At 34.0% G+C, this 14758-nt stretch overlaps 1 protein-coding gene across 1 annotated transcript in view; it reads left to right on the top strand.

The window, feature by feature from the left end:
• Window positions 1-14758, top strand: part of LOC126969998 (myrosinase 1-like) — a 31817-nt gene that overhangs the window by 12490 nt on the left and 4569 nt on the right. The window contains exons 7-9 of the mRNA XM_050815671.1: window positions 9719-9866; window positions 11308-11465; window positions 13843-13995. Of these exons, the coding sequence (XP_050671628.1) occupies window positions 9719-9866; window positions 11308-11465; window positions 13843-13995 (459 nt within the window). The remainder of the gene's footprint in view (window positions 1-9718; window positions 9867-11307; window positions 11466-13842; window positions 13996-14758) is intronic.

Genomic DNA, 14758 nt, shown 5'->3' with positions numbered 1-14758 from the left:
TAATATACCTCCTATCTTTATTCATAATTGTGCCAGAGCGTTAGTTAAACCTCTCAAATATATTTATGACAGATCTTTATCAGAGGGCATATTTCCATCTAAATGGAAAGAGGCTAATGTCATACCTATTCATAAAAAAAATTCGAAATCCAAAATTGATAATTATAGACCTATCTCAATGCTTAATATATTTAGTAAAATATTTGAAAAACTTGTCTACGATCAAATTTATCCCACAGTTATGAATGGAGTAAGTCATTCACAGCACGGTTTTCTTAAACATAAGTCAACCCTGACGAACTTAGCTGAATTTATACAGTTTGTCCTTAAAAATATGGAAAATGGTGGTCAAGTTGATGTGGTTTACACTGATTTCGAAAAAGCCTTCGATCGCGTAGACCACATCATCTTGCTAGCCAAATTAGAAAGTCTAGGTATACATGGGGATCTGTTAAGATGGATTAAATCATACCTGTCTAATCGATCTCAGGCAGTGATAGTAGGTGGGTACAGATCGGATTTTGTGAAAATTCCATCAGGTATTCCACAGGGATCTCACCTGGGACCATTGCTTTACAACGCATATATTTATGATATATGCAGATATTTTAAACAATGCAACCAGCTTTTATACGCAGATGATAAAAAAATATTTTACAAAGTACACAATCATAATGACTGCATTGAATTACAAATTACTCTTAATAATCTATCTGAGTATTATAAAAACAATTTTATTTCAGTTAATGCACCTAAATGTCAACAGATATCGTTTAGTCGTAAGGTAAATAAGATACAATTTACATACTCGCTAAATGGAATTCCTATTAATAAAGTAGGTATCGTTAGGGATTTAGGTGTTATTTTTGACAGCAAGCTAACTATGTCTGAGCATATTGATTACGTTGCGAATAAAGCGTTCAAGAGTTTAGGTTTTGTGATACGTACCTGCAAACCTTTTAATGACCTTGCATGTATTAAATCTGTTTACTATGCATACGTGCGTAGTGTCTTAGAGTACGCAAGTTGTATCTGGTCGCCCCATTATATAACATATATTGAAAAACTTGAAAAGATTCAAGCTAAATTTATAAGGCACCTTAACTTTCGTCATAAAAATTTTTCCAACTACAAAGATGGCTGCATGCATCATAATATAATTTCACTAGTAGACAGACGAACGTTATTAGATACAATGTTCTTATTTAATATAATAACTAATCTTCTGGACTCCCCAACATTACTTGCTAGTATTAACTTCAATGTACCACTAAAACGAACGAGAAATACGCCTCTTTTTTCATTATCATTTTACACTACGAACTATGGTAAAAATTCTCCCATTAACAGAATTTGTAAGCATTACAACGAAGTTTTTTCGAATGTCGACATTCATAATCGCAGTAAAAATAGCTTCAAAACAGAAATTATTAAAATATTAATGAATACACTAGATACAAAAAATGTTACTGGAGCAATATAAAACGAACAAATAGGTACATTAACACACGCACATATACACAAACACAAACTACACGCACACATACACATCCAAACATAAAATAAACGCTATAATCGATTATAACATAATATAATAATAGATATAAATATTAAATTCGCATTCATACGCATAATATTATTCTTTTAATGTTTAAACTATACATATTATTATGTTAAAGTAAATTAAGTTGAAATTCATTTAAGTCGATTTTTTTGTTTATAAGTTAAAGTTATTTAAGTTGAAAACTCATTAGTTGATTTTTGTTTATATAGAGAGACCTGTAATTGGCTATTATATGTACACTAATTTTTAAGACTAATTTGTAATATTTATGCTGTTGGTCTTTTCAATAAATAAATAAATAAATAAATAAAAATGTACTGTATTGGATTATGTAATCTTAAATTGTATTTGCATGTGGCTTTAAAATTAATTGAAAATTTGAGTAATTTTGAATAAGAGATCCGTCGTAGATGTATGGAACAGAAACAGATTGCAATGTTTGTAGTGGTTACGGCTAATTAACGTAATGACCTTTTTAGATTGTTTTGGCAGTTTAATAATGATGAATTGAATGCGAAGCCGATTCGAATGAAACTACCACAAAATCAGCGGCATGCTTTGATGTTAGTATACTCAGATTATGCTTAAAAATGAGTAACAGACCTACAGAGAGATAGAATGTCAAAGCCCACTGCTTAGTAGTACTTAGTGTTATCTAACCCAACACTCAAATGAATAAAAACGAATTACGAACAGAAGAATAACATTTAGAAATGAAAAGAGATGAAGCCTTTTATAGTGTAAAAAATCTTGAAAGGCATTTTGCATGGTAATTAAATTATTTACTAGCGTAGGACTCACACAGCTGTTGTAATGATATTGATACATTTAATGTGTAGGACTCACACAGCTGTTGTAACGATTTGGATACATTTAGTGTGTAGGACTCATACAGCTGTTGTAATGATATTGATACATTTAATGTGTAGGACTCATACATCTGTTGTAACGATTTGGATACATTTAGTGTGTAGGACTAATGCAGCTGTTGTATTGATATTGATACATTTAATGTGTAGGACTCATACATCTGTTGTAACGATTTGGATACATTTAGTGTGTAGGACTAATGCAGCTTCAAAAAAAAAAATTCAAAATTCAAAATTTCTTTATTTGTACACAGTCATTTACAATCACATATGAAACTCTCCTGGTAGATTTAGATAATCTGTGTTAGGAGAGAATCGCTCATTGCAAGTTATACAAAACAATATTAAAAACTAAAAGTAAGGAAGTTGTTGACTCAAGTGAATTGGATTATAAACAAACAAAACCAGTTATCTAGTCGGCCCGGCGGCTCGGGCGATCGCACGCGAAATAAGTCATTAATTTCAATATGGATCAGGTTATATTAGCGTCATGCTAGCCGCAGGTACGCAGCCGGACGACTACATAAACATGGGAGTTAGGATCATGTACAAACATTTTTTTTTTGATATAAATAAAGATTATAGTAAAAATGTACAATATATCAAACATTGTAGTTACTTATTATTACTTATTACATAATATGTTTCAAAATCAGTATTTTGAAACATATTATGATACACACACACACACATATATATATATGCACGTAAACATAGGAACTTACATAAATATAACATCTTAACAATATATATATATATATATTAAACCTATATAAAAATATATATACGGTACTTTAAGTAGATAAATAAATTCATACATAGGAGCAAATTTTGTGAACGGGCTGTAAATCTTTTAATTTTTATGTTTTATAATAATACATTTTTTTTTTTAAATAATATCTTATAGTTAGAAACCGTTACAAATTTTTAATCTAATTAATTTTTAAGTATTTTTTCCGTTTCTTCATAGTTGAGTGTTTTTAGCCATTTAATAACATTAATTTTACATTCCCTAAATGTAAGTGAATAAATATTAAGGGATCTGTTAATTTTATTATACATATTGGTGGATTGTGCGACAAATTGTTTTGAGGCAAATTCTGTTCTTACGATTTTGTGTTTTAGGACAGTATAGGGGTTTCTTTTCAAAGTAAGGGAAGAGTCAATGATTCTATGTTTCTGAATTTTTAATATACATTGCAGAATATATAACTGGCGGACTGTAAGTAGTGATGTTTCATGGTAAAGTTTGCTAGTATTATAGAATTTACTTTTGGAATATATGATTTTTATTATTATTCGTTGTGCACGTTCAATATGTAGAAATTTTGTTTTAAAGGTACCACCCCATACACTTATACAGTATAGGAGAACGGATTCCACTAGAGTTTTATAAATATAAGTTAGCAGCGCTCTATTACATACATTTCGCAGGCGTTTAAATATCCATATCATTTTCCGAGCTCTGTTAGCAACAAGTTCTAACTGGGGATACCATGACAAATTTTGATCAATAATTACACCCAAGTACTTTGTGGTATTTACTCTTTCTATTTGAGAGCATTTACAATTAATAGGACTTATTAAGTTGCAACAGTGAGCAGTTAATCTCATGCTCTTATTAGGCTGTGTAGAATTACGAATGGCAAAAGTAATATAATTTGTTTTAGTTAAATTAAGAGATAAGAGATTTAATTGTAACCATTTAAGCACTGAGTTTAATCCCAACTCGGCTGTGGAAAATACTTCTGCCCAACTGCTTCCATGAAAGAGTAACGCGGTGTCGTCAGCGTAGGAAAATACCCTTCCATTTTTTAATTTAAAGTTAGATAAATCATTTATGTATATTAAAAATAAAGTTGGCCCTAATACACTTCCCTGCGGTATTCCGAATTGTAGTATAGGTGCATCAGAGCTAATTATATCATCACTAATTTTCGTTCTTTGTGTGCGATTTTGTAGATAATCCGTTATTAAACTTAAAAAAGTTCCCCTTATACCTATATTTTCAAGTTTTTTCAAGAGGATGGGGACAGAGATGGTGTCAAATGCCTTTTTTAAATCGAGGAAAATACAAAGAGCTCTGTTTCTATTATCAAGTTGATTTGTAATATTCTGAGTTAAGTCTTGTATAGCGTCTTCAGTGCTTACACCTTTACGGAAGCCATACTGAGATGGTGAGAGTATGTTATACGTCTCTAAATATTTTAGTAAACGTTTGTTAATAATTTTCTCTAGTATTTTAGATATAGTTGAAAGAACAGAAATTGGGCGGTAATTGTTTACATTGTCTTTAGGCCCACTTTTGTGCACTGGATGTATTATTGATTTTTTCAATTCATATGGAAATACTCCTTGTTGTAAAGAGATCTTGCTTAGGTGTGTAATAATTGGGATCAAAACGGATTTAGCTGATTTCAAAAATTTTGTAGGGATATTGTCGTATCCAGTGGCTGATTCAGATTTAAGGTTATCAATAATACTTTCTATCTCATGTGGATCAGGTTCTATTATGCCAATGCTATTAATCTGTGATGGAAGTTGTTTAAAATATGCGGAAGTTGAATGATTATAACTTACAGGTATATCTTCAGCAAGTAATTTACCCACATTTCTGAAGTGGTTATTCACGTAATTTGCTGATTCGATGGCTGTCGGTTTTATATTAATAAGTTCTATATTCTTCCTTTTTGTATTATTTAAATTTGTAATACTTTTTAAACATTTCCATAATGATTTGTTATTTGTATTTGATTTTTCAAGTAGTTGTCTTTCATGAGTATTTTTCAGTTTTTTAATTAAGTTATTACAATAATTTCGGTACCTCTTATATGTTATTCTTAATATTTCATTAGTGTTATCATTTTTAAGTTTGTATTGCAGAAGATTTCTATTTTTTATACATTTAAGAAGACCAGGAGTTAGCCAAGGTTTAATTATTTTTTTATTGGAGGGTATTTTTACAGTTTTAGTATTTATATTAAGTGAATCTACTATTAAGGTTATTATTTTCTTGGTAAGTGTGTTGGGATCTTCTTCCTTTAATAAGTTAGGATCATAATTGGCTTGTAATGTATCTAATGCACCCTTGTAATTTGTAACCTCTTTTGTTTTTGGAGGTTGACTGGATATAGTTGTGTGGTAAAAATATATTGCCGTCATTTTGTGGTCGGTTACAGTAGTATCTAATACCCCAAGATAAGTTGTGAATTTGGTATTATCTATGTTTGTAATTACATGATCTATACAACTATTTATACGTGTGTCAAATTTATGACCTGGTAGTAAGTTATGTGCAGCTAGCATTTCAAGATAAGAGTCCGAGTGTTTATCATTATTTCCATCTATTATGTTTATATTAATATCTCCGGTTATTAATGTGTTATTATTAAGATAAGGTTGTTCTAAATATTTTTCAAGGGAGTTCACAAACATTTCTGCATTTCCCGAAGGAGGACGATATATACATATTAGCTTAAGCCGAGTAAAACCATCTGTAAAACCTACTTCAAGACATGAAGCACCTTCTATTTTTATTTCTTTGACTGTGTGTTTTAAAGTTTCATTTATAAATACGACAACTCCATCATTTTGATTAATTTTATTTGTGGTACTGTAAGTCACATTATTACTTTTTTGAGGGAGGGGTTTATCAAGGTTTATTCGGCATTCAGTTAGAATGATCACATCAATGTTTATGTTTAGCAAACTAATATTAATGTCTAAGTCATCTAAGTTAGAGTTTTTATGTATACTGCGAATATTTTGATTAACTAATGTAAATGCAGGGACTTTTTTTAAAGCGTTTTTATGAAATGTATCAATTGAACCTTGATGTGTATTATCCATTACAATATATTTTATAAATCGCTAAAATTCTATTTTCATGTTTTAAGTAATGACCCGTTATGTTATGTGTTTGGTAGATAATTAATATTATAATTATTGATATAAATGAGTGTGTGTAGTTGGCCTTGTACAATATGTTGATATAATAATTGCAAAAATATAATAATGATAAAATATATAAATAAATTATTTTAGTTAAAATAAAAATATTTTTACCTAAGTTTAGTCATTGGTTTCTTAGTTTAATAATTTGGTCTTCACCCGTCACCATAATAATAGGTGAACTGTCTTCTCTCCGCAAATATACTCGGCCGAATGAAGTCCAGCAGTATTTGTAATTCTTCAATCGTTTCAGATCTCTAGCTAAATAATATAGTCTCGATGCATTTTGGGTCAAATGCTCTGATACAAAGATAGGTGTATCTGTATTAGTTGTAATTCCAAGATTTTTAGCACATAGCTTATTATTTTTGTTCTTTTTATTGTAGGTTTTCACCGATCTTAATATGTATTCTTTCGCTAATACTGTTGTAAACTCTACAACAATAGTTTTTTTTTCATTATTTGACTTAATCTTAAAAATGTCCACTATGTCTGACCTTTTAGTTTCAAGTTTCATTTCTTGAGTCAGATTTTCGACTATTTTGATAAGTCCTTCTTTGGTTTCACTGGCATTCAATGGAACATTTTTTATTTCTAGACTCTTATTACGATTCATTCGCATCATATCTTCTATTTTATTTTCAAGTATAATAATTTGTTGATCTTTAATTTTTAGTTTTTGCTCCAAGTTCTCAATCGTCTTTATTAAGTCATCATTCTGCTTTGCAAGAAAAGCAACTGATGACTCAATATTTGTGTTACTAGTTTTTATACCATCTAAAATAGGATATAGCTTTGTCATTTGTTCATTATTTTTTTTTTTGCCCATGTATCAAATAATTCTAATACTTCTTCTTTAAATTCTGCAAGATCTTCGCTATTTGTTTTTTCTATTCTCTTCCTTTTACATATTATGGATGGCTCAGGTGCAGACAAATCTTCAGACAAAACTGGTGTTACCAAGTTAGTTTTATTTGATGCAGACGCTGACTCCATATTGTATTTGTGTAGGTATAGAAAATTGATGTAGTCCAAAGTTTATGTGGTCGCTACCGGTAGTTACCAGTATCCGTAAGAATTATTTTATATTATTAAAACTGCAACAAATAACACGTCTCGACACTGTGAGCGATCCAAGGCAAGAGGAAATTTATAGTGTAAAAAATCTTGAAAGGCATTTTGCATGGTAATTAAATTATTTACTAGCGTAGGACTCACACAGCTGTTGTAATGATATTGATACATTTAATATGTAGGACTCACACAGCTGTTGTAACGATTTGGATACATTTAGTGTGTAGGACTCATACAGCTGTTGTAATGATATTGATACATTTAATGTGTAGGACTCATACATCTGTTGTAACGATTTGGATACATTTAGTGTGTAGGACTAATGCAGCTGTTGTATTGATATTGATACATTTAATGTGTAGGACTCATACATCTGTTGTAACGATTTGGATACATTTAGTGTGTAGGACTCGCGCAGCTGTTGTATTGATATTGATATATTTAATGTGTAGGACTCATACATCTGTTGTAACGATTTGGATACATTTAGTGTGTAGGACTAATGCAGCTGTTGTATTGATATTGATACATTTAATGTGTAGGACTCATACATCTGTTGTAACGATTTGGATACATTTAGTGTGTAGGACTCGCGCAGCTGTTGTATTGATATTGATATATTTAATGTGTAGGACTCATACATCTGTTGTAACGATTTGGATACATTTAGTGTGTAGGACTAATGCAGCTGTTGTATTGATATTGATACATTTAATGTGTAGGACTCATACATCTGTTGTAACGATTTGGATACATTTAGTGTGTAGGACTCGCGCAGCTGTTGTATTGATATTGATACATTTAGTGTGTAGGACTCGCGCAGCTGTTGTATTGATATTGATACATTTAGTGTGTAGGACTCACACAGCTGTTGTAATTATATTGATACATTTAGTGTGTAGGACTAATGCAGCTGTTGTATTGATATTGATACATTTAATGTGTAGGACTCATACATCTGTTGTAACGATTTGGATACATTTAGTGTGTAGGACTCGCGCAGCTGTTGTATTGATATTGATACATTTACTATGTAAGACTCACACAGCTATTGTAATTATATTGATAAATTTAGTGTGTAGGACTCACACAGCTGTTGTAATTATATTGATACATTTAGTGTGTAGGACTAATGCAGCTGTTGTATTGATATTGATACATTTAGTGTGTAGGACTAATGCAGCTGTTGTAATGATATTGATACATTTACTGTGTAGGACTCACACAGCTGTTGTAGTTATATTGATACATTTAGTGTGTAGGACTTACACAGCTAATGTAATTTTATACATTTAATGTGTAGGACTCACACAGCTGTTGTAATCATATTGATACATTTACTGTGTAGGACTCACACAGCTGTTGTAATTATATTGATACATTTAGTGTGTAGGACTAATGCAGCTGTTGTATTGATATTGATACATTTAATGTGTAGGACTCATACATCTCTTGTAACGATTTGGATACATTTAGTGTGTAGGACTCGCGCAGCTGTTGTATTGATATTGATACATTTAATATGTAGGACTCACACAGCTATTGTAATTATATTGATACATTTAGTGTGTAGGAGTCACGCAGCTGTTGTATTGATATTGATACGTTTAGTGTGTAGGACTCACACAGCTATTGTAATTATATTGATACATTTAGTGTGTAGGACTCGCGCAGCTGTTGTATTGATATTGATACATTTAGTGTGTAGGACTCACACAGCTGTTGTAATGATATTGATACATTTACTGTGTAGGACTCACACAGCTGTTGTAACGATTTGGATACATTTAGTGTGTAGGACTCACACAGCTGTTGTAGTTATATTGATACATTTAGTGTGTAGGACTTACACAGCTAATGTAATTTTATACATTTAATGTGTAGGACTCACACAGCTGTTGTAATTATATTGATACATTTAGTGTGTAGGACTAATGCAGCTGTTGTATTGATATTGATACATTTACTGTGTAGGACTCATACATCTGTTGTAACGATTTGGATACATTTAGTGTGTAGGACTCATACAGCTGTTGTAATGATATTGATACATTTAATATGTAGGACTCATACAGCTGTTGTAATTATATTGTTACATTTACTGTGTAGGACTCACACAGCTGTTGATACATTTAATGTGTAGGACTCGTTCATTATTTCAAAGTGGTAGTGTCTCTTCCACTTCTTTTCTTCCTCTAAATGTTTACTCTAACAATAGAGTAGGAGAATAATAAATTATTAAATATTTTTGCTTTCACAGAATGGTCGCGTTTTACATCCTATATTTTCAAAAAAAGGAGGATGGCCGCCGATATTTGAGAGATTCATGTATGGAATAAGTTTGCAGAAGGGTTTTAATGGGTCTATTTTGCCACTCTTTACAGAAGAGGAGAAGAGCTTAATAAAAGGTACGTCTCATCACATATTTTGCTTAGCTATTCGGCATAATGAATTTAAGCTTCGTGGTATAGCAGTATATAAGCAGCTCCCCTGCGGTACGCCAGCTGTGATCATTTTTGAAGATGAAATAGCATCGTGTACCCTTTTTCCCATTCGAAACCAACGGTTTTCGAGGAAGTTGGCGACTACCCTTACCAGTCGGGGAAATGTTGAGTTTGCAGCTATCTTGTACACGAATCCAGTATGCGAAACATGCCTTCTCCATGTCTAGTAATACTACCATAGTGTTCTCTCTCTTGTTGAGAGAAGCAGTGAGGGTGTGGGGTATATGGAGGAGGCAGCGTGGTGCTCTGTGTTCAGCGCGGAATCCAAACTGCTCTATATGGAGTTTCAAGAGTAACAGCAGGAGTGGTTCGAATATCTTCCATTGGGTCGCCATTACAGTGTCTTTTCTCGGCTTCGGAATCATTATGATGAGGCCTTCCTTCTAGATGTTTGGAAAGTGCAGGATGCCATTGACTCTTCTCAATTGCGCGTTACCGCCGCGCAGATAACGCAGGGTGGCTCTTGTTAAACCATCCTCGGCCCGGGGCCTTTTTTGGCCTCATCCGTTAAATGGAGGTTCTTACTTGGGGTTGAGAGCAGAACACCGCGTCTTCTTGTGACACTATCGGCTGTTCGAGGTATTTGGTGAACTCTCTGTCAACTGCTGCTACGTGTGTTGAGTCGTGAGTTGGATTCGCCTGGAACTGGCTTTCAAGGTGTCGGCTCAACAGCTGTGTACTTGATAGCTCCAGGTGGCGCAGCGGGCACACGCTGTGTTAGTGATTAGGCAGCACAGACGATGTTAACACCAGAACAGACATAAACTTATAATGCCAACTACTCGGCTAAGTCGAGTTAGTAAGTCTTTTTTGCAGCGATGTATATGCTTTTACAATAAGATCCCAGAAAATGTTCAAAACAAAAGTATTACGTTATTCAAAAGAATTGTTAAAAACGTTTGTGTGGTAAAGGTTACTATAAAAAATGACTTTCTTAATGATACCACAGTTGGGAGTGGAGCGACCGCCTCCAGGCTATTAGATAATAAGTTAAATAATACAATATTACTTTGTAAACATATTTTTTCGATGAAAAAACAGCCCGCTGAATGTTGCACCCGTTCAGGTCTGAGGCATTCTTTTTGCAATGGGTGGTAGTTTTTGACTTTCATTAAATGATGTCACATCCTATTTTGAATAAAAATGTTTGAATTTGATGAGGAACAGTTTCCTCTTGATCCTCATAACTCTATCTGGTTTGTTCTGAGCCATAATCACAGCTTAGCTTTAATTAAACAGTAACGTACGCTCGTTTGTCCTCCTATTCCATAAAAAAAGAGTAACTAAACTATGATTGAATCCTTTTAGAATTATTTAATGAAAAATTTATTTCCAATTTTTTTAGGTTCCGCCGACTATATTGCGCTGAATTATTATGCAGGCTTGAAAATTTCAATGAATGATTTACTGTATGAGCCAAAATTGTATGATTTGTTGGGAATTAAAGCGCGATTTATATTCGAGTTTGAAGGATCTTACATGACGCCTGGTCTTGGTCATAATGTAGGTTTTAATTTTTTTTTATTGGTACTTAATATTTTAATATAACTTATAAAATATAACAGTCCACTTTAAAAGATTTAGCCAATTTTACGGACCCTAGTAGATGGAATTGCGATTTGGAATTTAATAATGATATGACAAATTTCGATTTATAATGAAAAAACAATTGAAAGCAACAACAGGAAAACAGCGAGTGAAATCCAATGATTTTTTTAATAATGCATATACGTTATATTAAATTGATACGAAATGGCTTCCTTGTGCGGTGTTTCCGGGACGATACGACATGGGTACCTTCAAAAAAAAGCGCGTACACCTTCCTTAAAGCCGGCAACGCTCTTGTGATTCCTCTGGTGTTGCAAGAGAATGTGGGCGGCGGTGATCACTTAACACCAGGTCACCCGTACGCTCGTTTGTCCTGCTATTCCATAAAAAAAAATGGTAAAGGGTCGATGTTGCAATACGGGTCATCTGATGGTGTGAGATCATCGCGGCACATCTTTCATGTTCACAAGAGCGTTGCCGATCTTATAAGCGTCAAATAAAGTTACATATGAGTCATTCGAAGACCGGAATTTACGATTCTACTAATTACGTCATAATTTATTATCAATACACTACTTAAATATCACCTTCACCATCGGACACTCATTTTATATAAGAGGAGGTAAACGTTCGAGAAACTAACTTGATGGTTAGCAGTGCCAACTGCCCATGGACATCCGCAAATCCAGGGGTCAAGAGATGTGTTGCCAGCATTTAAGGTGGGAGCATTCTACCATCATCATCATCATCCGCCGGAAGACGTCCACTGCTGGACCAAGGCCGCCCCCAAAGATTTCCACGACGATCAGTCCTGAGCTGCCCTGATCCAACGTGTTCCGGTGATCTTGACCAGATCGTCGGTCCATCATGTGGGGGGCCCACCAATACTGCGTCTTCCGGTACGTGGTCGCCATTTGACGGCTTTACTGCCCCAACGGAAATCTGCTCTACGTCGAACTATGTGCCCAGCCCACTGCCACTTCATTTTTACAATCATTTGGGCTATGTTGGTAAGTATATATATATTATATAGTATTCTAGATGCTTGAAGACAAATCTGCAGCTAGTGATTGATGCCAAAAATTTTAGCTGTAGAGTGCCAGACGTCAACATGATGCGTGCGAAATATCGCATTTTGACGTATTATCCAGCGGTGGAAGTTCTCTTACTCCATGCACTTCTCATGAAAAATTCCACGAAGTTATAACTTTGGTTGAAATATTTTATTCCACAGCAAACTGTCGTATGGACTTGCCCGATATATCATCAAAACCGTGTACAGCCTTTCAATGGCCGGCAATGTTCTAGTGGTTTCTCTGGTGATGACTTTCTCTTAGTCATATCACACACACATCAAGTCGCATCAGGCAATTTGCTCATATGCCCTCCTAATCTCATGTCTAAGACTACTGTCTTATTACTTTTCAGTTCGTCAGCTCCCCTTGAAGGACTGGAAGGGGTATCGTCTCCACTTACACTCCACAACAATTCGCTTAAAACTAAGTCCCCAATAATTTGAAGAATTTGTCCCCCCAATATTATTACAATTCGATCATCAGTTCGGCTCCTTTGCGCTGGATGCCAGTTCGATTATGGGCACCACAACGGCGCCTATTTCTGCCGTGAAACAGTAATGTGTAAGCATTATTGTGTTTCGGTCTGAAGGGCGCCGTAGCTAGTGAAATTACTGGGCAAATGAGACTTCATCTTACGTTAAAATAAATTAAATAAATGTCTCAAGGTGACGTGCGCAATTTTTAATTTATGGAATAGGAGGACAAACGAGCGTACGGGTCACCTGATGTTTAGTGCCACACCACCACCCACATTCTCTTGCAACACCAGAGGAATCAGAGGAGCGTTGCCGGCCTTTAAGGAAGGTGTACGCTTTTTTTAAGGTATCCATGTCGTATTGTCCGGAAAACCCCGCAAAAGGAAGCTCATTCCACAGCTTTGTGGAAAGGAAGAAAGCTCGTTGAAAACCGCACTGTGGAGGACACATCCGCCACACATCCAGATAGTGGGGATGATATCCCAATTTGTGGGAGTTGTATTGTAGTTCAACTCAGAATTTTTTGGGTTTTTCAAGAATCCTGATCGGCAATGTAATTAAATGGGCAGGGCGTATCAACGTCCTGCTTGTCTCGTTCCTTAAATAATATTTGTCATAATACAAATCAATTGGCTCTACATATTCGATTCGGGCCACTTGACCGTCATAACTCATTCAGTCATCAATTTTCCAACTTTAAATAAACTTTACGTTGAACAAATCCAATTCTCATTACTGTTGCGCCCATCTATATCCTAATATTATTCTTAAATTCGACAGATATATCCCCGAGGTCTGAAGAAAATGGGTAAATGGATTACGAAGCATTACGGTAATTGGGATATTCTCATTACTGAGAATGGATATGGAGACATCGATAGAACCCTCACAGATAATACTAGAATCAAGGTTATAAAAGAGTCTCTAGAACAGGTTTGTATTCATGGAAATTACGCAAGTAAAATTTTATGAACGATGCGGGACTCAAACACAAATCCTCTCGCATTCCGTGCGAGTGCTCTTCCAACTGAGCTAACCTACGAGTGAGGTATCCTCATAAAATCTTCTATGCTTTGTTCAACTCTCAGTTTTTTTTTTCAAATTTTATTTGTATATTAATCCTAGAAGTGAGTGTTATCACTTTAAAAACATAGTAAATTGTTTAGATTTGCAAGAGCGACATCTCAAGTCAGTTTCCTAATATGCAAATATTGGTACAAATGATTAAAGTTTTCTTTAGTGTTAATTCCGCCAATATATTATGCTTTCAAAACAATTCGACACGTGTTTCGCCTCTACACGAGGCATCCTCAGGACGTGTTGTCTCGCCAAAATCTGGCACGAGACTCTTAGTCTGAGGATGCCTCGTGTAGAGGCGAAACACGTGTCGAATTGTTTTGAAAGCAAATATTGGCGGAATTAACACTAAAGAAAACTTAAATCATTTGTATAATTATGGATTTCCGCAAAGTAGCGCCTAATTCAATATTTTTTTTTGCAAATATTGGTGTTGAGCAGGTTATCAACTGTAAAGTAGATCCTGTAGTTGAAGCCACAACCTTAGAGTTATCACTTTAAAAGCATAACAAATTGTTCATGCAAATTCATAAATAATTGTACATTCGGAATAATAATTGATTTCTTCTGTACTTAAAGGAAATCATGTATTTGTAGCAATATCATTCTTAATAAGCCA

Source organism: Leptidea sinapis, chromosome 19, assembly GCF_905404315.1.
Source record: "Leptidea sinapis chromosome 19, ilLepSina1.1, whole genome shotgun sequence".
NCBI classification, from domain to species: domain Eukaryota; kingdom Metazoa; phylum Arthropoda; class Insecta; order Lepidoptera; family Pieridae; genus Leptidea; species Leptidea sinapis.
This window is presented reverse-complemented; position numbering and strand designations above follow the sequence as displayed.